The sequence below is a fragment of the Panthera pardus genome, unplaced genomic scaffold, assembly GCF_024362965.1.
Source record: "Panthera pardus isolate Hobbes unplaced genomic scaffold, ASM2436296v1 HiC_scaffold_20, whole genome shotgun sequence".
Classification (NCBI taxonomy): domain Eukaryota; kingdom Metazoa; phylum Chordata; class Mammalia; order Carnivora; family Felidae; genus Panthera; species Panthera pardus.
In genome coordinates, this window is record NW_026526766.1 from 31,734,905 (window position 1) to 31,758,616 (window position 23,712).

The window sequence follows — 23,712 nt, forward strand, 5'->3', positions numbered from 1 at the left end:
CTTTACCAGCCTAGTTCTTATTTATTTATCACTGTTTATAAATGATTTATTTGTGGGGTCATGATACCACCATTCATGAGTTTGAGCCCCACTGACATTACAGACAGAGCCTGCTTGGAATTCTATATCTCCTTCTATCTACCCCTCCCCCACTTGTCCACACACTCTCTTTTTCTCTCTCTTTCTCTCTCTCGGTCTCTCAAAATAAAAATAAACTTTAAAAAATAAAATAAAATAAATGATTTATTTGCATGATTATTTGTTCAACATCTATTTCTCCAAAAGAGAGTGAACTGCAGGAGGCAGGAAAAACTTTGTTTTGTTCACTGCTATACCCCAGCACCTAACGCAGCACTAGACAAGTGTTTGAGTTATTACTGTTGTTATGATTACTCAGCAGCACTCTGTGGTATAGTATAGACATGTACAAATCCAACATCATTTGGGACTTTTCTTGGGATATTAGGAGGGCAGAATTTCTTTACAATGATTACTAGGCATGTTTCTTTTCTTTCTTTCTTTAAAAAAATTTAATATTTATTTTTGAGAGAAAGAGACAGTGAGAGCAGGGGAGGGGCAGAGAGAATAGGAGACACAGAATCCAAAGCAGGCTCCAGGCTCTGAGCTGTTAGCACAGAGCCTGATGTGGGGCTCAAACTCAAGAACCAAGAGATCATGACCTGAGCTTAAGTTGGACACTTAACCCACTGAGCCACCCAGATGTCCCAAGACTTTTTTTTTTCCCCCAAAGCATTTAGCTACTTTCTAGGGCATCAAATGTTGAACTTTATATTTTGTATTCCAAAATTTCCATAATTAACATGTATTTTTAATAAAAATTTCTTATAAACTCTACATGTTAATGACAAGCCTCTTCACAAGAAATCAATCTAATCAAATGAATTTATTTTACAAGTAAAATTCACAATCAGGAAAGAAAAGTCAACAGCCAACTTAACATTATAAAGGGTATTGGTATTTTAAAAAAAGGAAATTGCTTATCAAAGGGCATTGCCTGACATATGAGAGGTGGTTGGTAATTCAATAAATGATTTTCCAGTTGATCAGATGTAGATAAGAAGACACAGTGAAATGAAAATTTTCATGCAGTGTCCCATGGGTTAATGGGGTTGGAATACATAGTCCTTGGCAAGTAATGGGCACTTGATATTTGTTGAATGCATAAGTTTCTGGAAGACTTTGCCAGGCAAAGAGACAAACATAACACTGCAGTTTGGGAAATGACTACACTTCATACATTTTTGTTTTTGTTGCTCAGATGTGAATCACCAACTAATGAATTTCCATGCAAGATATTATTTCTTGATAGATTAAAATCTTCTTTCAGGTTGTTTGGGGTTTTTTTTTCTTTCATAATTTAAATGTGTGTCATTTCCTCTGGAATGTCATCTCCCTCCTTTTTTTCCTTAAAAAGGTCCTTCTATTTTCCTTTATTAACTAAAATGCAGCTTCCCTTGGTGACACCACTATTCTCAAAACCCATACCCTTTCTTTGTGTGCCCATCTCCCAGGGACAATAGAGAAGTGACACATTTCTTATTTTTTACTGCTCTTGCTAACCCTCACCATGGGTCCAACTACCTACTTATGTTAATTCCTTTCCATTCAGGTTGATAGAGACCCTAAAGTCCTTTCCTGTTTGATGGTGCCTCTATTGAGGTCAACTTTGGTGACTCCAGTGCCTGTTTTGATGAGTCTTTAATATTCTTCTACGGTTCACCTGCAAAAGCTAATCTTGACTACCACTATCATCAGAACTTTGCAATCTCCAAGATAGAGAACATTCCTCAGAATTCCCCCAAATTCCTCAGTTTACAAACAACCTCCAGTCTTTCTACTTCTCCCACGCCAATTTTTAAATTCTTTGTAAAATCACTTTTTAAATTGTGGTAAACTTTACCATTTTAACCATCCTATGTATACAGTGCAGTAGCATGAAGTACATTCATATTGCTGAGTAACCATTACCACAATCCATCTCCAAAACATTTTTCATCTTCTAAAACTGAAACTCGATATCCATGAACAGTGGTTCCCCATTTCTTAGTAAATTCTTTTTTACATTCTCTAAGGAACTGTTTCAGACTTTTCCTACTCATCCTCAGAAATTAAAACACATGCTTACTTCTCTTAATTTCTGTAACTCTCCTCACAACTTACTTTCTGAAGATGCAAGCCATTTTTACAAGACTGTCAAGTTCTTGTCCCTTAAAATTTTACATCTCTACCATTCTTTTGCTTTTCCTCCTCTACTACAGAAAGAAGAATGCCTCCTCCTTTTCAAAGCCAACCCCTCCACTACTGCTCTCTCCTTTCACTCTGTTTCTTCTGGGACTTTATTATATCAGTTTTCTCCTTTTCGTTTCTCTCTTTCATTTTCATTTTCTCTTTGCATTGTAACATGTCCGAGAGTCCCATATTCCAATAAAAAACATCAATAATAATATTAATAACAAGTATTAAGTTCCCACTATGTGCCAGGTACTGTCCCAACTGCTTAAAATATATCTTCTCATATAATTCTTACAATGACCCACTGAGTTCAAATTATTATGAAGAAAATTATTATGATGAAGAAATTGAGAGTTTAGAAATATTGAGCAACTTGCCCAAGATTGTCTAGTAAGCATTATTTTCCCTTCTCCATGCTATTCTAGCAAGATTCCATTGTCTGTTTCCCTTTCATTAGTGTATTTCTTGAAAAAGTCTCAGTTCCTCCTCTACACTATGCAATCCACTGCAGTTTCTTGGAGAGTCCCACGCTTAATGGTCTCTCTAAAAGGTCTCTAATCCCCAGCTGGGTCACTGTAGTGCTCATCACCAAATGTTGCTTTTTGAGATGGTCTTCTCTCTTAGTCTTCATAATATATGACCTCTTTTTTTCTGGTTCTCTTCCTAGTCTTTTCTAACTCCTTATCTTCTCTTACTCTTTAAATGTAAGATTTCTTATAGTTCCATCTAGACATAGCCTGCTTCCTGTTCCACATTCAGCTGAGACATTCTCATTTCCTCCTACATCATCAACTCTCATGCTGTAATGAAGAACAAATCCACACAGCTAATTCTGGCCTCCCCTACCCACCCACAACCTAATTCCAGCTCAGTGCTGAAATTTCCATGTAAGTGCTCCTCAAGTATCTCAAACTCCATCTGCCCCACATTATACTCATTACCTGTGCTTGACAATGGACTCCCCACCTGAGTTTCCTACCATGAACCACAGGCACCCCCTTCAATTCCCTTTGCCTCCCCGCTATCCCAGTCCAGAGCTGATACAAACACATCCAAAAAGAGCTATGAGGGCTCTGTAGTGGACACAACCCTGAACTGAGAGTGAAACTTGGGTTTTAATCCTGACTCAGTCACTAAGAAGCTAAGTGACTTAGTGGAGCTAGAACAGGGATCTCTGGGGCATTTTATCACTCTAATATTTAAGGACTTATGACCTTCATCCCCTCCTTACTGGCCTCACTAACATTGCCCTGACCCTGCCCTCACTGCTTTTTGCCTGGGCTATTTTAATTGGCCTCCTGACTGACCTTGTTTCCTGTCTTTTCTTCTTTCATTCCTCCAGACACAACCATAAAATTACAGTTTTTATAATATAATCATAAAACACAGTTTTTATATACTTCTCACTTATTTAAAAAACTTTTAGAAGATTCCTGTTGGCTATGGGATAAAATTCAAACTCCTTTTTTCTGCATTCATAGCCTTTTGCATGTTAGTTCCAACATAACACATGAAACATCACTTTGTCTAAATTGGATTACATGTGAGGTTGGAGATAAGCACTGTAGGAAAAAAAATACCTTATTCTTCATAGTAAAAGTAATAGTGTATAAAAGATTTAGGTGTTAAGTAGTAAACGATATAATTTTAGGAAATGGTATAATAAATTTATTTATAAGTTTAGAAGACGGGAGGTATTTTGAAGCAGGATGCAAAATCCAGGAATTCTAAAACAGTGATTAAATTTGACCACATAAGATTTGAAAATTTATTTACAGCAAAAAATGGAAAAAATTTCAACTCATACAGAGATAAGGCTTTCATTTCTTAATTTACAAAGGATTCATATAAATCAATAATTGACAGAAATTGAGGACAAATAGATTTTTAAATATTTATTTTTGAGAGAGAGAGAGAAAGAGAGAGAGAGTACACATGGGTGTGAGTGGGGGAGGAGCAGAGTGAGAGGCAGACAGAGGATCTAAAGTGGGCTCTGTGCTGACAGCAGACTCAGACTCACAGGGTTCAAATTCACTAACCATGAGATCATGACCTGAGTTAAAGTCTATGCTTAAATGACTGAGCCACCCAGGCACCCCAATAACAAATACATTTTGTTAAGTTGCTTCATTTCACTAAATAAAATTCAAAACCATGAAATATTTTCCTTTCTTTAGAAAAGCAAATATTTTTTAAAGTTTTTATTTAAAGTCCAGTTAGTTAACATGCAGTGTAATATTAGTTTCAGGTGTACAATATAGTGATTCAACACTTCCATATAGCACTGGAAATGATCTCAAGTGCACTCCTTAATCCCTATCACATATTTCACCCATTCCCTCTCCCACCTCCCCTCTGGTAACCATTGGCTTGTTTTCTATAGTTAAGGGTCTATTTCTTGGTTTGCCTCTCTCTTTTTTTCCCTTTTGCTCGTTTGTTTTGTTTCTTAAATTCCACTAGAAAGGCAAATATCTTACAGGTGATGACACCATTGCTGCTAAGACAATGATGAAAAGGCATTTACTTGGATTGTTGAAAAAATTTGGAATTCAATGGGAAAATATCTATCAACATGTAAGATGCAAGAACCCTTTGATTCAGCAATCCCAGTACAAGGAATTTGTGCTACCAATGAACGTACAACGGTTTACCAAGAATCACAACACACACACACACACAAACACACACACACATGTCAGCGGCAACATTGGTGATATTAGAAAAGAAGAAAAGAAAGGGGAAAAAATAGAAACAACCAAAGTGTTAATAAAAGATTGGTATGGGATATTTATATAATTGAATGCTAATTATAATGCTTCCTGTAAAAGAATATTTCTGACATGTATTCATGATGTAGTATTATTGAAAAATCAAAAAAGCAGCTTATAAAATAAAATTTGTGGAAGATTCTATTTTTTTGGAAGATTCTATTTTTATGAAAAAATAGATATGCATAGTATTTCTACATTGGAGAAAGAATGTCAGGAAATACAGCATATATGCTTTCCTATCATTTACCTATCTTCTGAGAGCATGTACATCATTTTTATAATCAGAAAAAAAATTACCTAAAGTTTTCAACTTCCCAAAAGAAAAGAGAAAGGCAATGAAACAATCTGTGCCCATGTATGATCTACATTGAGCAATAAACAGTACCTAGAGTCCATGTCATAGAGGTTTCATAAAAATTAATGATTAACTGAGTATAACTCATTGAAATTGCTGCAGTTAAAATAATCTAAAAGTTCTGTTTAGGATTTGACTGTGGGAATAAAATATACTCCCACTCATTCTAACTAGCACTATTTACACTGCCTCATTCATCAAAAGCTGTCACCCAATGTTGCTTAATCCAAGTGTGTATATATAAGTGGAGTTGAAATATAACTGCAACTACTACCAAACGTTGATGACAAGAAACTTCATCATTTGAGAGCAGCCCTTCACGTTTATAACTAAGGTGAGTTATAACCGGTGTATAAGAATATTTGCCTATGTTTTTGGGAAAGGCAGCATGAAGGAACCAATGATGTTTATATTGCTATATTTTCTGAAATATTTCTGATTTTAAAATAGGAAGGTAAAGAGTAAATTTTAAGTCTGAAAAAAGGTGAAAAGAATGCTTGTATTTTTTAAAGATGTGTAGGTTGTTTAAAGAAATGCTTTTTTTCTTTTTGAATAGGATTTGAAAATATTTCTTGACTATGCTTTTGACTTACCATTTGATTCTTAAAAAGCAGCTAACTTTCTCTGTGTCAATGACTGCATTGTAAATGTGGTATTTCAGTTGCTTATCTATGTTGCTTAAATCAGAAAGCTAATTTTGGTTTAGAGCTGAGTTCCTCCAAGTATGCTATCTCAAATTAGCCCATGCTAATAGATAGTCCATGTTAACAGGGTTGTTAATAGAGGTGGTGGGGGAAGTTACAAGATCAAATAACCCAAAATAATTAAACTAAAGTACCTATGAATCGTCAATGAAAGACTGCTTACCTCTTCACTCTGGTAATGTGGTTCTGACTTCACAAGAGGTGGAATATAAATAGGGACATTTCCTACATTTATTTGAAACAGTTTGTTTTGGGTTTTATTTTTTTTATGTCCATCCAGGAGTAGTTTTTTTCCTGGAATGTAAGGATGCTTGGATAAAAAAGGAAACAAACTTAAAAACGAGTGTTATAATTTTCATTTTATCAGTATTGCCTGCACATCTACTGTGTGCAAGGTATTATTTGAACTATTTTCTATAAATTTAAAATTTAACTACAATAATACCAAACTATTCCACATGTTATGATTACAAATTACCATATTTAGAAATGTATTATTTTCAAAGAAGTTGGACAACTGGCCAAGCATTTGAAACTAAATTCCAAGTTTTGATTATTTTCTTCTTACATTTGGAGGAGGAAGAGAGGAGATAGGGTGGGAAACTCTGGCATAAAGAAGGAAATCAGGAAACCAGATTCTGGTCCCAGTTTTGCTTTTGTGATCCTGGGCAAGCCACTTAATCTTTCAGTCTTAGCCTACTCATCCATTGTTTTAGGGGTTCAGGAAAATGATATCAAAGATTCTCTGCTTCTAAGTGTTCTTACCATTGAAGAATTTTGCTCATGAAACCCAGTGTAAATAAGATGGTTGCATGTAATATTATCCATCTAAACAATAACAACAACAACAACAAAAACAATGGAATTTCAACCTATGTGAAGTCCAGAGACAAAAACAAAGTTGTATAATACAAGTAGAAATAACTATTAGCAGAGTTTCAGGCAATATAAGGGAGAATTTAAAGCTGGAGAAATGCTGCTCTCTCCACAAATCACAGCACCACTGCCTTACCTTGATAATGAAGCCAGTCTGTGGTACCTTACTGAAAGAATTTGAGTTTTTCTGCAATTTATAATAGAGAACGCAACATTCTTTCAGTAAGATATTGCCACCCAGTTTGATAGTCAAGGTGCAGCAACCATTGATGATCCTTGCCTGAATCAAGTATTAAATTGGGGGCTACAAGACTGTTGTTTTTCTAATTCTACCATTCTTTCTATAATGAATAAATCCCTCATTCATTCATTCTTGAGAAATTCAAGACTGGTGGGTTTCTTTTTGCATTAAATGCTTTATAGTAAATTGCCTTCATTTTTCTTTTTGATGCTCAGATTATGCCAAATTTGGCCAGTGGGAAACTCTTTAAGGGGACTCCTGTGTCCTTTTGACACAGCCTCACAAATTTTTGAATGACACATGGCTTTTTGGCATTACTGAATGCCAAATTTAGGGGTTCAGGAAAATGATATCAAAGATTCTCTGCTTCTAAGTGTTCTTACCATTGAAGAATTTTGCTCATGAAACCCAGTGTAAATAAGATGGCTGCATGTAATATTATCCATCCAAACAATAACAACAACAACAACAACAAAAACAATGGAATTTCAACCTATGTGAAGTCCAGAGACAAAAACAAAGTTGTATAATACAAGTAGAAATAACTATTCCATATTCACTTCTACATTCCCAACCCATATCTAGAGTTCTGGTTCCTTTTAGTGTAAAAACTGTTTAGAAACTAAGATGGGCATACTGATATTGCTGATTCAGATTTAACACAACAGAGATTTTCCTTTGGCTTCTTATATTTTATATTTGTATCTCCTTTCCCCTGTGGTAAAAATCCTGTAACATTAACATATCTACTTATTTGTTCTATACTCTAGTATAGAAAAAACTGTTTCAGAATTCCAAAATCAGTAATGCCACCAACAAAAAGCCCAGTAAGTAAAGGTTAAGATTTCTTTGCAGTTCTTTTTGTCCTCTGACTATATTCCAATATAGATATATTTTCAGAAAACTATGTTCAAATATTATTGAAATAATTACTTTCCTTATGTGGCTGTTATTAATATTGAGTTTGCCACAGTTGTTTCTGTTTATTTTCAAGTTGAGACAATTGAACTAATATTGCATTTTAACCTACAGAAGCCTGAAAAATGAAGACTAAAATGGAGTATTCAACCACCAAAATCTCCCCAGCAAAGATGAACAGCTCAGCAGGCAAGGCTTTGGTAAAATCTCCCAAGTTGGGAAGTAAGAACTTAAGCATTTCTGATTGTTTTACACACTATATTCATCTGTTATCAAATCTTTATGATTCTGATGTTCATACATAATATCTTGCCAAAAGCTACTAAGAATACAAGAGCTGAAATTAGGAAGGATGGCTCATAAGTTTGTAATACAGCAGTCTTTGGTTTTAGACAAACTATATATAGCCAACTTTTGCTTATTTGATACATACCAGGACAAGAATGGTTTAGGTAATTTAAACCTGCTAATAGTGATAAACATGAATAACCCTTAATATCAATCCCTTCTTTCTACCCACACCTCTTTCTACCTAACCCAAAATCTTTTTCCCAGATCAATAAAATTTTAAACTGATTTTCTTTCATTCAACAAACATTTATTATGTATAAAACACCTTTGGTGTACTGTGGTCTTGACTTGCAACTTCTGATAAGGGAGAGAATAATAAGTGAAGATATTTGAATAATACATGCCCCAAATAAAGCGGAGTTGATCAAATGATGCTCAAGTCTATCCAATTGAAAACTCAAAGGAATTGGCATAAATTGAAGGGTAAATAAAGGCAGGTAGTAGCCATAGTTTTAAGATGAAAGAGCTAATATCTTTGATCCTGAAAATCATCCTAGAAAAGAATTATGCAAATTTACACTCATGTTTTTCATACAAAAGAGGTAACACCAAAGAAAGTTAATAGAAGTCTGGCAAGACTGGAGAGAAAATAGAGGATGAGGAATGATAGTGGGGACTGGCATATCTTTGTTCTTTGTTCTCTTCATCTCTTTGAACATCGTTAAGGCTAGAAGAGAGCAGTGGTAAAGAATATCATTTTCTGTCTTCCCTAAGGCTGTGGCCCACCCATGCTGTTTTTAGTAACCAAGGAAAACATTAATTTAATTGTAGTTTCTGAATGGCCAGAAAATCACAGTTAAGTTAATCCTTTTATTTGTGTCTGAATCAAAACTCTGTGTAGAAACAGTGACTCAGTGGAACTAACTCTATGTCCTCTTAATAAAGAATGTGTTTTCTTTGTACACCAGGAGATGTGGCCACTTTATAGATACTGGAGTGGAGGAGCAGGCTGGAGTTTATGCCAGAGTTGCTGGCATTGATGCAAAAATTAAAATGTAGCCCCTCCTTTAAGGGTGCAGTGGCCCTAACAGCTTACTTATACCATTTAGAGAAACATGATAAAGATAATCCCCAAATCATGCATATGGCTTTGGAATACAGCACATTATTCTTATTGTCCCTTAACAGATCTTCTTTTCCAATAATATTTCTCAGTTTAACACTAAGATTTTCATTATTTAGACACTGTTGGATAAAATTTCAACAAATATCTATAAAGTGTGTGGCAGGTGCACTTCTCAAAACTCAAGGTGCAAGTAATATTGTATCTTATTTTTCTAAATTAACTGCTGTGAGCCTCCAAGCAACAAAGCAAGAAAGCTCATTTTTGTTCCTTCTCCTTTGGACTGGCAGGATCTGATACAATCACAAAGCCAGAAAACTCAATATCGGCTAGAGGTATACATACAATCAGGTTCCATATGAGTTTGGTCACCACTAAGGTACTTCATCCCTAGTACCAATAAGATACAGGACTTAATGAGCTAGAGAAAAGCCCCTCCCCAAACTCATTTCCTTCTTAGTTTCAAGGAAACTACTTGTAGAGTCAGGCCATTTTCCTCTGCTACTTCTTCTCCCCTACATTCATCAACACTTTCTCTGTCCTGACAATCCAGCTTCCTAGTGAATCTAGCCACCAGTCACCGTATGAGAGCCATGGGACAGATCCATCCAGCAGAAGTATTTTATCTGGCCTGAACAGTATATTGTTGTTTTTTAATTGAGGAAACATTTAAAAATTAGAAGATTGTGCATAAAAATCTCCATATCTTGAAAAATCTGAAAATCTAGCAACACTGGGTCCATATCCCTACATGGCAATAATTGGCAATAGAAATGAGTAGAGGTCACACCCTTTAATTTGAGTTATGTCCATGGAATATCTTCTGTTACAGTGATGGAGCTCAACTTTATCCTATGGACAGTAAGAAACCATTGAAAACATTTAATTGGGGAATAGCAAGATTTTTTTTTTTAAGATAGAGAGAGTGCATGAGCAGAGGAGGGAGGCAGAAGGAGGGTGCATGAGCAGAGGAGGGAGGCAGAAGGAGGGTGCATGAGCAGAGGAGGGAGGCAGAGAGACAGAGAGAGAGAGAGAGAGAGAGAGAGAGAGAAAGAGAGAATCTCAAGCAGGCTCCATGCTCAATGTGGAGCATGATGCTCCCACAACCCTGGGATCATAACCTGAGCTGAAATCAAGAGTCAGATGCTCAACCAACTGAGCCACCCAGGCACTGGATATTTTTATTTTAGAAAGATCAATCACATTGATGGTGGCATATAGAGTGAAGGGGCAAGAATAGAAACAAAAATTGGTTAGAAGTCCACTGCATTCATCTAGGGGACTGATGATGAGGGCCTAACCTAAAACAACAGAATAGGAAGGAAGAACTAAATTTCAGATACATTCAGAAAGTGAAATCAATAAGATTTAATGACACACCACATAAATTGAGGCATGGACAGAGATGGAAAAATAGATGATTCTCAGCTTTCAGGATGATTTAAGAATGGGCAGACAATGGTAGAAAGTGGTACTGTTTTTCAAGATAGGATTTCAGGAGGAATATATTTTGGGTAGAAAAAGATAACGAAGGGTTGATTTTTTTATGAGTATATTTGAATTTGGAGTAGGTGTTGGTCATCCAGGTAGAGATGTCTAGAATTCTGGTGGCTCTACATAGATAGATACAGAGATGCTGTAGGATAACTTAAGTCAAAATACCCTGTGAAGAAAGAGCAACAGATAGGAAACTCAGGAGACAGAACTAAGGGACAGTTACAGTTTGGGGAGTCATCAGTGTATAAGAAGATGTCATTGGAGCAGGCTTGCCCAGAAAGAAAGTCTAGAGTGAGAGGAAAGGCAAAGGACAAATTTTGAGGAACACCAATATTTTAGAAGCAGCCAGACAAGGAGAAAACCAACAAAGAAGCAGAGAGATGGATGATCAGAGAGAAAAAAGGAGAACATAAGAAGACTGGTGACATGACAATAAGAAAAGAAAGAGTTTCAAAGAAGGATGTGGTTGCCAAAGTCAAATGCCACAGATAAATCAAGGGTAGTAAGCAGTGAGGAGAGACTGGTGAAATAAGTGTTTCAGAAAGAAATGAAAGATGAGTGATTCACTTATGTAGTTCCTGTCAGCCATAGTCTGGCTCTCTTAGTGACAGAAGTACAGAAAGATTTCCAAGCCCCTTCCCATTTACTCACCAGAAATGCGTGAAGGATTTCATCATGTTGTTGCTATGATGAAATTACTTATGAGAATTTCCTTAAAAACCATCTGAGACACTGCCCTCATACATGAGGCAGGATAGAGACATAGGAAGTGGCAACAGCCCTTACATAAGCTTGAGTTGGCCTTTTGACCCCAGCAGAGAACTCTCTCTCACAGAGTCCCCAAGGCCATGCCAGCTTTGTGCTTCCCGTCTGAGAACACAACCCTCACAACCATACTTTCAGCTGCCCTGAACACGAAAGTATACCTTCTTACAAATTCTCCCAATGTAAATTATCTTCAATACTTCAAAGAATTTTTTAAGTTTATTTATTTATTTTGAGAGAGAGAGAGGGAGAGGGGGAGAGAGAGAGAGAGACAGCATGAGCAGGGGAGGGGCAGAGAGAGAAGGAAACAGAATCTGAAGCAGGCTCTGAGCTCTCAGCACAGAGCCGGATGCGGGGCTCAAACCCACGAATGGTGAGATCATGACCTGAGCTGAAGTCAGATGCTTAACAGACTGAGCCACCCAGGTGCTCCGTCTTCAATATTTCAAATGTAGTCATCCCTCAATAAATTATACTAGTGTTCGTCCCACTAGATGATAGCCTCTACATCAATATCTTTAGCTCCTCTCTTCTACACCCATAATACTTCCTCAATATCATGACTGTTACTTCTAACTACCCAAGACCCACATCCTGCTCCCTACAGGATCCACTCTCAATGTTAGACATGCCTGTCAGTTATGTCCAATGGGATTCTGAATATAACATAAAGATAAGCATGTAAAGAATGAGCATACTTTCAGTATCATCTTATGCCTTTTAGTTCTGGAGAGACAATGTGAAACATTTAATAAAGTATTTTATTAAATTAGTCGTCAGGAAACTAAGTTCAATGCTGGCATTGGCATAGGTTTATAAATTATCCTTGCAATTGTAAAAACATTACATAAATGTGATACTACAGTTGATATTTATAAATTTGATGCAATGATAGGGAGTTCCAAGGTAGATGTTAGTATAATTAAGTGGTCTTGCCCCATTCAGAGTGTTGAAGATACCTAAAGGCAGATGCCCATCTGAATTGGAGGTAAGATATAGATAATTCAAAATAGTAAGTTACAAAAGTTTACTTAACTTTCAAAAGTATATCAGGAAGACAAATCTTCTAGAGAATTAAAAGGAGGAGGGGTGCCTGGGTGACTCAGTCTGTTAAGTGTCTGACTCTTGATTTTAGCTCAATAATGATCTCGTGTTTCATGAGATCAAGCCCCACATTGGGCACCAAGCTGAGTATGGAGACTACTTGGGATTCTCCCTCTCCCTCTCTCTTTCTGCCCCTCTCCCACTCTCTCTCTCTCAAAATAAATAAGCAAACATTAAAAAATGTATATCATAGAATGGATCCTAAAATCATAATTTTCATTTTCTGAATCACTGAATAATTGAAATTTGGCTGTATTGATACAAATTGCTTGATAATTCATTTACCAAAACACTAAAAGTTACACTTGTAACTCAAGTGTTACAACTTTCTTTTCCGTTTGACTCTGAAAAACCTTTTATGAATTTACAAGTAGAAAATTTAATTTTTTGAGACTTTTTCTTTGACTAAATGAAAGAATTACTAAATAGGTGATTAAATTTTTTACTTTAACTGATTTAATTTGGATTTGTATTATGTTAGTTCCTAAAATTGCAGTGTAGCATTTTCTTAGATGGAAGTGGATGGAAAGAGTAGCTTTGATGCTAGACATACTTGAGTTACAACTTCTCACCAGATCTGTAACCTTGGGCAAGTGTGTTTGAAAATCCATGATGGGCCAGGAACTGGGCTTTACTTAGTCATTTCACCTAAACCTCTTAGCAATTTTCTGAGACAGATTTGGCACATGACCCAAGGACCAATGAGGTTAAGACGCTTGGCCAAGATCACACTAATCTAGTGTTGAGATGTGGATATAAATAGCAGCTGAGTTGCTCTTTGGTTTTGTTTTCGTTTGGAATGGGTGAATGAAACCAACTGTCTTCTAATCCAAATAGAGTATCTCCTTAGAGAGACCCAGAGTCCACCAGCTTGTCTTTCCCAGACTTCTCATAAAGGTAACGATGCCCTCCAAAGGTTCACAACATGCACTCTTGGAAACACAGTTTGGCCTCTGGGAAGACCAATAGCTATTCTTTCATTGCAACAAATCAGACAAGAATCTGCCTCTAATTCTAAGATAAAATAAAAGAAAGAGAAATACCACGAAAGTGAAGAGCTGTGCCCTGGAGCTGTGTGTGTGTGTGTGTGTGTGTGTGTGTGTGTGTGTGTGTTGTGGGGGGATTCCCTTTACTGCTTAAAAAATAACCAGCAAAAGCCAAATTTGTCATTCATATTTTTTCATGACTCACTAATTCCTCCTGCTGATAAGTATCAGAGTCCTCTTAAGAGTTTTCAGAGCCTCTGATCATCACTTGGAAAATGAGGAGAATAACTTCCTTGTAATATTATTGTAAAGGATTAAATGAAACAGTAAGTAAAATTACTAGCACGGTGCTTGGCGCACTGTAGACATGCTAACATTTGAGAAGGGAGCAAAAAAATACTCAAAGGAGAAAAGATGGTCTCTTCAATAAATGGTGTTGGGAAAACTGGGTATCCGTATGTAAAAGAACTCACAAAAACTGACCTGAAATGGATTAAAGACTTAAATGTTAGACATGAAACTCTTAGAAGAAAATAAAGGAAAAAAGCTTGAAGACATGGGTCACTTATTTTTAATATCAATAACTTCTAGAGACTATAGCCATTCTTCTAAAATTATTAAAAGTGTATTCTAGATAAGTAAAAGAAGATTACAGATTTCATGTGATCACAAAAGTTAGGCAAAGATTGATACATGCTTGATGTAGATCCACACTCCCTTATATGGAATTCTGAAAACCAAAATTTTTTTCTAAGGACCTAAAATTTTTCATAACTCATTTGGAAATAAAATACAATCTGAACTCATGTGACAATTAAATCCTGATCTGAACCAACATGAAGTCTTTATTTATTTCACTTTATATGAATTTTCCTATATTTCACTTTAAATCATGAATTATTTGGTTATGAGTGCTGCCCTAGTCCCTGCTGGGAGTACTACATATATACAGCATATAGTCTACCTGAAAACTCTAAAATCTAAAAAATCTCTGAATTTGGGGGCACCTAGGTGGTTCAGTCGGTTAAGCGTCCGACTTCGACTCAGGTCATGATCTCATGGTTTGTGAGTTTGAGCCCCATGTCAGGTCCTGGGCTGACAGCTCAGAGCCTGGAGCCTGCTTCAGAATCTGTGTCTCCTTCTCTCTCTGCTCTTCCCCTGCTCATGCTCTGCCTCTCTATCCTTCAAAAATAAACATTAAAAATTTTTTTAAATAAAAAACTCTGAATTTTGAAACACAACTGGCCCCAAGCTTTCTGATAAGATACTGTGGATCTTTAGTTGCTTTCGTGGACTGCTATGCTCAGGGTTTGTAAAAAGATAAATATGGATGGAATGAAACAGTATCAAAATTTTTCAATTGTTTAGAATCCCAGCAGAAGGCTGAAGAAGTTTGCCAAATGTACTTTATGCAGCTACGTTCTGGCCTTATAAAAAAGACAGCCTGTTATTTTAAGAAAGAAACCACCAAAAGACATTCAACAAGAAGAGGTAAGGGGAAACTACATTTCCTGGTAATTTTTCAATATAGTAATGAGCATCTATTAGCCTTCATTTACCACATCTTAGATATATAATTTTTTCCCTCGACCAAATTTTCCTTCTGAAAAATAGTAAGGATGCTGAACTATTTTCTAGCCATTTTCAAAAGGACATATAAAGAGTTTTATAGCATGGTAGAAAAAGTCATGTCATAATAAGTGAAAACAGAGTATATTAAATTATAAATATATTTACAGTATTTTACATTTTTTTTCATTTAAAGGTATTAAACTAAAATGTTAATAGCAGTTGTTTTTTTTTGGGTGTTGAGACCATGGGTCACTAGTTTTCTCCCATCTGGACTCCAGTGAGTGTACCCTACTGTGGTATAAGTGTGCCAGGAAATATTGATCCCTTCAGACTGTGGGGTGGCTGAAGCCCTGGGGTCAGTCATCACTGTCAGCAAGCAGCTTTGACTCAGAATCCTCAAAGTGGGGGTAAAGGGTTTGGGCAGAGTGGGTACTGACAATCCACTCCTACTCCACCCTTATCCTACAGCTGGAAAGTATAAAGAACATCTAGTATTCACTGCCCGTCATCAGCAGCTGGAACGGCCTGTGGAGGGCTTAGCCTTTGGTGTGCCTATGGTCCAGAAATGCTTTGGAACAACTGATGTTCCAAGTATCCAAGGTATGCCTGGTGATGGGCATGGTGTGGGTGTGAGGAGGGAGGTAAGACACAGGACCATGACAAGTGCCACTTCAGGAAACAGCTTCAAGTCCATGCCTACTTGTGTAACAGAAACTTCTGTCCATTTGCTGTCATTGTACCCATTTAGTGGTATCCAAACTAGTCATAGTGTAGCTGCTCTAACAATATATGTGCATTCTATAGTTAGCCCTCCATCATTATTTTGAAATGCTTGTCATGGGTTGGAATCCCATATACATTACTCCTGGGGAAAATACATAATCCTTCAGGGAAAAAAAAACCACATTTCCTCCCCAAATTTCAACATTTTGACAATGAAAGAAAATGAAGAACTATTATATTTTTAAAATATAATTTCAGCTCATAAACATTTTAAATAGTTGTTAAATTGGTTTTAGATTGTATCACCTACTTGTGCAAGTAAACCCCAAGTTGATGGTAACTATCAAGAAATGAGGAGATCATTAAGAAAACTTGACCAGGAATGGCATATTGCCATTTCAAGCATAACTCCTGATATAAATATCTTAAGTTTCCAGAAACATACTGAGGTTTCTCATTAAGAATTTATGCTAAGCAAAATAAGTCAATAAAAGAAAGACAAAAACCATATGACTTTACTCATATGTGGAATTTAAGAAATAAAACAGATGAACATAGGGGGTAAGAGAAGAAAGGGAAACAAACCACAAGAAACTCTTAATAATAGACAACAAACTGTGAGTTGATGGAGAGAGGTGGGTGTGAAATGGTCTAGATGAGTGATGGGTACTAAGGAGGGCAATTGTTGTGAAGAGCATTGGGTATTGTATGTAAGTGATGAATCACTGAATTCTACTCCTGAACCCAATATTGCATTGTATGTTAACTAACTAAAATTTAAATAAAGACTTTTAAATAATTTTACTTCAGAAATTCATATACACATTCAATATTTAACATTCTTCTATTTTGTATATTATTTCTCTTAGCACAATTCTATAATATAAAGAAAATGTAAAGATTTTTTTTCTTCAAGGACCAACATAGGTCCTAATTCTACACCAGTTTACCCCAGCGTGCCATAGAAATATTATCATTTTCTATGTGTGCTGGGACATTGTTTTAAAAGTTGAGAGTGCTGCTGTAAATGTCTCTGTTATTTAGCCAGAAGACAGAATGGGTCTCCACACCTTACAGATGGGTATTCATTTAACCATGTCTCTCAAAATACAGTCCTTTCTTGTCCACAGTCCCCTTGACCATAAGAAACAAGGAAGCTGGCAAAGTCTGTCACTTTTCCAGCTTACTTCTCTCCATCAAATCCTCCCATAAACACACTAGCATGACCTCCTATAGTCTTCATGAAGGAGACCAGCATCTTTAATCCCATTCAAGCGACATACCTCCGCCTTTGAGCTATGTTAAGCTTGCACCAAAGGCTTTTATTTATCCAACAATGGTGGACAAAGTACAGCTCAAATTGGAAAAACAGAAACAAAAACCTTAAACAAAGTGGTTTTTTTTAATTGCTGAGGATTGTTCATGGGAACAAGATATTTTGAATTTTTAATGGCAAGCTTTTCACTTGTTACAGAATATTCTGCTTCCCTGAGCACATACAATGATCAATCTATTACTTTCGTTTTTGAGGATGGAAGTTATGAGATCTATGTAGAAGACTTGGGAAAAGACCAAGAGAAAGGTAGAATATTTCCTTTTGTCTATAACGATATAATGATGACTAGTAAAGTAAAAAATAAATTTACCAAGCCATAAATAATGTATTACTTCAGACATGACACATAGATTTCATACTGTGTGCTAACTCCAATACATTGGTGGACATGCCTAAATATCACTAAGTTGAAGAGAATTCAGAAGCTTAGTGAGGATTTAATAGGAAAGGATGCTGATATTGAGAAGCGGTATCTGTTGTGAAAGATGGAAGAGGGATTCCTGGGTGGCTCAGTCAGTTAAGCATCCAACTCTTGGTTTTGGCTCAGGTCATGATCTTAGCGTTCATGGGATTGAGCCCCATGTCAGGCTCTACACTGACAGCACAGGTCAGCTTAGGGTTCTCTCTCTTTCTCTCTCTCTCTCTCTCTTTCTGCCCCTCCCCAACTTGTGCTCTCTCTCTCTCAAAATAAATAAACTTAAAAAAAATGGATGAACCGACCACATATATTTGCTACTGCTAATTACCTGCTATGTCTTTCCAGTCCTATCAATATCACCAAAGTACAATCTCAAATAAGAGAATATACCAGTGTTATGGACAATTTGTTAAATATTTTAATAATAACTGTGTTAGAGAATTCATCAGAGCATATTCATACATTTTTGAGACCTTCCTTAAAATCACAAAATTTCTTTAATTGATGTATAATAAAAGAGGATATTGTCTGACGTTATGTATTTGTTAAAACTGAAACATTTTGATAAAATTGTATCTTACTGAAGGGATTTTATGCATTCTCTTTCAGATAAGGTGTTATTCCGTTATTATGATTTCCAACCTCCCTCACGTGAAACAGGTAATTTGGAAGACTAGGTAGCTGTAGTACTTGAATTCTTGAATTTGGGGCAAGGACAAATCCAAAAATGCTCCATAAAAAAGGAAGGCAGTCTCAGAAGACTCTCTCCAGCCCAGCCCACATTCATGGTTAAATCTTAGATTCTTAGAGGATTTATTCCATCCCATCCATTTGCAGTTTAATAACTAGGATGAAGGTTTACATTTAAAAAAGATCCAGGATAATAGTGGTTTAAGCTACATAAAACTTCATTTCTATCTTAGCCAGGATGAGAATGGCAGTGCTGCTCAACAAGTTGTCCGGGGACCAGGATCCTTCTCTCTTTGTCACTCTGCCAACATCTACATGGTTCAAGATTACTTGCTACCTCAGCAATGCCCAATCAGCAGGACAGTGGAAGACAGATGCATGAATTATCTTTCCCTTTAAGGACAAAACCTTGAAGTTGCACGTGACACTACCATTCACCTCACATTGGTCAAAACTTAGTCACATTGCTACACTTAGTTACAAGAAAACAGACTGGGAAATGTTCTATTACACAAGGAGAGTAGTTGGGATATTGAAGGAAAACTATCAGTGGCTTTACATGGAGACAGGGAAGCTGACACCCAGACAAATAACCAATAGAGTCATAATTCTACAATTAGAAACCAAATAAGAAAACTAAGGAGCTTAAAAATACCCCCAAATTGTCCAATGACTCTTTAGGAGCTTAACATTACCCCCAAATTATCCGGTGACTTTTTAGTTTCATTTGGGTACAAATACTTCTGTAAGACATGTTGGTTAATGAAGCAATTATTTTACATCACATCTTGGATTCTTTTCCTAGGTGTTAAATTCATTTCATTAAATTGAACTTACTTGTTCAATTCTTAGCTTTATAATTTAGATTTTTAAATTAATTTATTATTTTTAATTTACATATTTTTTTAATTGCAAGGTGATGCTGATGATGGCCATACGTTATTGGTAAATCTGAGTCCTACAAAAGACAAAGACTTCCTGCTGCATGCCAATAACAAAGAACACTCTGTGGAGGTAATAGAAATATTCACTTAACTGTCATAATTGACTCCACTCTGTTGTGTAGATTTGGGTGTTTGGCACAGTTCAAGGAAAAAGTTTTGTTTCTGCTATTGTACATAAAACACAGTTACTACTAATAACTTGCTTCTGGAATAGGGAAGGGAGGGAAATGGCATGTATAGCCTTGCTACTTAAAGTCTGGGCTCTGCCAGTAGTGCAGAATCAGCTGCGAATTTGTTAGAAATGCAGAATTTCAGGCTTCCTCAGAACTGAATGCGAATCAGTGTTTTAACAAATCTCCAGGAGACTCATATGTGCATTAAAGTTTGAAAAGTGCTACTATGTAGAATGATCTGAAATTCTATCTACTCAGCTTTAGGAACTACTTTGTTTTTCCAGGAAGCATTTCTTAATAAAATAGTTTTCTTAGGCAAATGCAAAAGTAATTTTACACTCCAAGCCTGCTAAAGGGAAAGTCATAAATATTTCCATCTGCCAAGATTTACAATTATCATTATAAATAATAATCTACATTCTAATCATAGGATTCACTACACAGCCTTTTTCAGTTAGTAAATGTTAGTATAATATTGGTCATGATGAAGAGTTATAAACATTTTGAGGAACAAACAAGCCAAAGATAGAGACCAGGAAGAAAACATAAGAGTATAATATAGATGACAAATTACATAAATACAAAATTATAAATCTAACTAATACAGCCATGTAAGGTATTAACATAAACACTGGATGGTACCCCACATCTTCCTTAACAAATGCTCCTCAATGTATATAACAGTGTTTGGCATATATAATTACTCAATAGTAAGAGCTAACCCATACAGAACTCTCTTATATGCCAAATACCATGCTAAATGTTTTACAAGCAGTCCCCTTTAATTCCTGTAGTAACTCTATGATGGAATTATTGTTTTTGTCAGATATTACTGTATAACAAACCATTCCCAACACTTACTGGCCTGAAATAATAATCATTTATATCACTCACATGTAGAAAACAGATTAGGCTAAAAAATTGAGGCTTGAGAAGTAAAGCAATGTGCACAGGACTCAGAGATAGTACATGGCAAAAGTGGGGCACAAATCCTGAGCTGCTGTATCCAAATCCAGTCATTCTAAGCTACAAAGCATCTCAAAGTATGTAGACCATCAGTAAATTAAATTAAATCCACCCCACTTCAGCCCTCTACTAGCTTCTTCCTACCCCATTCCCATCCCCTACTTAGTAAGTAGCCTTGCTAGAAATACCAAGTTATAATTATTTCTCTTTAGTTTCTAACACAGGGAGGTGAGGTTGACTATGGATTTCCCACTCACGTACTGATTGCTTTCTTTCTTGTTTCCTCAGCTACAAAAATGTGGAAAACCATTGCCAGACCAGGCCTTCTTCCGCCTTCATAGGAAGTCTTCCAAATGTGTTTCATTTGAATGTAAGAATGACCCTGGAGTGTTTATAGGAGTAAAGGATAACCACCTTGCTCTAATTAAAGTAGAGGATCAAACTGAGTATTTTAGTACAGAGAATATCATATTTAAACTCTCTTAAACTTAATGTTATGGAAAGCTGTGGATCTTGTGTTGGATAACTCAAATAGCTACCACTGGAGAAATGATCGAGAAATAAAGAGGTAACATTCAAGGGAAATGGAGGGTATTTAGTATGCTATGGAATGTTTTTCTCATTATGTGTAAATACTTTTTTATGGTCTTTCATTTCTGCATTTTATTTCCTTCTGTATCATTACATATTCAATAGGATATTGCTAAAGAGACCTCAGAAGAGGTACAACCTGAACTTTAATTTTTTCTACTTTCAGTACAGAAAGAACTTCATATTAGAGCTGAAACCTCTGGGGAGAAGCAAGGGCCTTAATCCAAGTCTCATTTTAGACAGGGATCCATTTTAAAGAGCTACATAAAGACAAAATTTTCCCTGGTTCCAAACAATGAGTTCAAACACTAAAGCTATTGGTGAAAATACAACCAAATCTATTTGGACTGACCATTTCACAACTGGAATAAAACACCAAATTTGTTTGAAGATGCCCAAAACTTCAGATACCTACCTACATAGGTAGGCAGATAATATAAATATATGAAATGACAAAGACAGTCAAAACATTAAGAAAAATAAATCCAGTATTTGTAAAGTAAATAGTTTTGCCTCTAATTGTTTGTAAACTGCTGATTTTTTATAGACTTAGTTAAGTTTAAGCAAAGCATTCTTATATTAGGAAATGAAATAAATTTTAGTTCAGACATATAATTGAAATCATTAGGAATATCCAACAAATTAAAACGTTTTTTTAAAAGCACTGAGACACAACTTATTTTAGGACATCCAAGTACCATGGGATCCAAGTACCACAGTGAATTCAGAAATCCTCTAATCTACTACAGCCTAGATAGGACACAGGATTATCATCACAATTTCAATAACTGACTCTTCCTGATGTTTGTAGTATACTATGTCCTTCTGACCCTATTCTCCAGGGATCTATGACTTTTGATATACATATCACCCTGGACAAAATTTCTTCTAATACTTTCTTCCCATGTATACAAATGTTTTTCTTGTCCAGCTTTCCGATTACCCTACTTATTATGGCATATTTGTTTGACTTTTATTACTTCTTTATTCTTTTGACCAAATGTGTTCTTGATATACCTTTTGTGACTCCTGAGCTTCATTACAAATCACCTGATATCTGGATGCCATCTTTATTCTACTTCATCTATCTGATGTTGTAGAATTTCATATAAGCCTATTAAAGAGCAATATTTTTTTATTAAACATCTTTGCATTTTACATTACTAAAGTAATAAAATTCATACTCAAACATATAATAAGATTTTTCAACTACTAAAGGAATAGTTTTGCTTATTTTAAGGCCTTAATTCTACTATAATTTTTCCTAGGCTTAGCACTGACAATAAATGATAAAACTAATGACAATACTTATAAAACGCAACTTTTTCTGAAAGTGTAGGCTTTTTAATTTTTAATTGTTGAGATCTATTAGATTATAATGCTGGTGGAACATAAGATTAAAAAGGCTGAGAATTACTGTGTGAGGGTAAGCAATTATAAACAATAATAAATCTTTCATTACATTGCCAATTTTATTATTTTTTTTGTATATTGTTTCAAGTTTCTTTTTTTTTTCAATGTATGAAGTTTATTGTCAAATTGGTTTCCATACAACATCCAGTGCTCATCCCAAAAGGTGCCCTCCTCAATACCCATCGCCCACCCTCCCTCCCTCCCACCCCCCATCAACCCTCAGTTTGTTCTCAGTTTTTAAGAGTCTCTTATGCTTTCATTGCCAATTTTATTATGGAGACAAAAATAAACGCAGAATCTATAATATCCGCTCTGAAAAACACTAAATGTTAATCATATGCATCTCTATGATATACTTAAAATTATTGTTTTTAAGTAACCAGATATATCTATTACATTGTTTAAGTTCTTGAATAAATTATATTTTTCAAAAGTCTGTGAGGCCACGTTTTTATCATAAAATGACTCAATATTCTGAAGTTTTTAAGTGAAAGTAAGTACACTTTACTCCACCAATGTTGGTATATGGAGTAGGTCATTTGTCTGATATTTTTGGTCATTCAAAATTAAGTAAGATATTTCAGAAAAGGGATTGTGTCTTTTACACCTTTATATTCCCAGTGCCCATCATACTGGCCAGCACAGATGAGCTATTTGGTGACTTTTAACCCAAATCAAACAGCCAACATACACCTGCCAAAGGAAATTTAACCTGACCTCTGATCATTTAGGTATCTTTCAACCTGGTTATCTTATTTTTCATGTTCAATTCTCCTTTTCTAAAAAACACTTTGTACCATCACTATACTGAGTATTATTTGATTAAAATATTTAAATGTGTGATGGTCTTTTGTCACTTACTTTCATGTGTTTTGATGGTCGATAACACAGACATAACTGGAAGGAATTTTTCCATTTCATTGTATCAGAATAACAATCATGCCAAAACTTACTTTTCCCTCATTTTATTTATATTCATTAGATTTTTATGTATTTATTGGA

At 35.6% G+C, this 23,712-nt stretch overlaps 1 protein-coding gene across 9 annotated transcripts in view; it reads left to right on the plus strand.

The window, feature by feature from the left end:
* IL33 (interleukin 33) overlaps window positions 1-23,146 on the plus strand; it is a 38,376-nt gene extending 15,230 nt beyond the window's left edge. For 2 of the 9 annotated variants that reach the window (XM_053907884.1, XM_019438127.2), the window contains exons 2-9: window positions 7,971-8,027; window positions 8,233-8,340; window positions 15,253-15,375; window positions 15,925-16,056; window positions 17,654-17,761; window positions 18,543-18,593; window positions 19,540-19,637; window positions 20,995-23,146. In XM_053907884.1, coding sequence (XP_053763859.1) covers window positions 8,244-8,340; window positions 15,253-15,375; window positions 15,925-16,056; window positions 17,654-17,761; window positions 18,543-18,593; window positions 19,540-19,637; window positions 20,995-21,192 — 807 coding nt within the window. In that variant the 5' untranslated portion in view covers window positions 7,971-8,027; window positions 8,233-8,243 and the 3' untranslated portion in view covers window positions 21,193-23,146. Of the gene's footprint in view, window positions 1-5,248; window positions 5,714-7,970; window positions 8,028-8,232; window positions 8,341-15,252; window positions 15,376-15,924; window positions 16,057-17,653; window positions 17,762-18,542; window positions 18,594-19,539; window positions 19,638-20,994 lie in introns of those variants that run through there. The other 7 variants (XM_053907885.1, XM_019438129.2, XM_019438131.2 and 4 more) reach the window with 6 other exon arrangements.
* The last annotated feature ends 566 nt before the right edge of the window (window positions 23,147-23,712 follow it).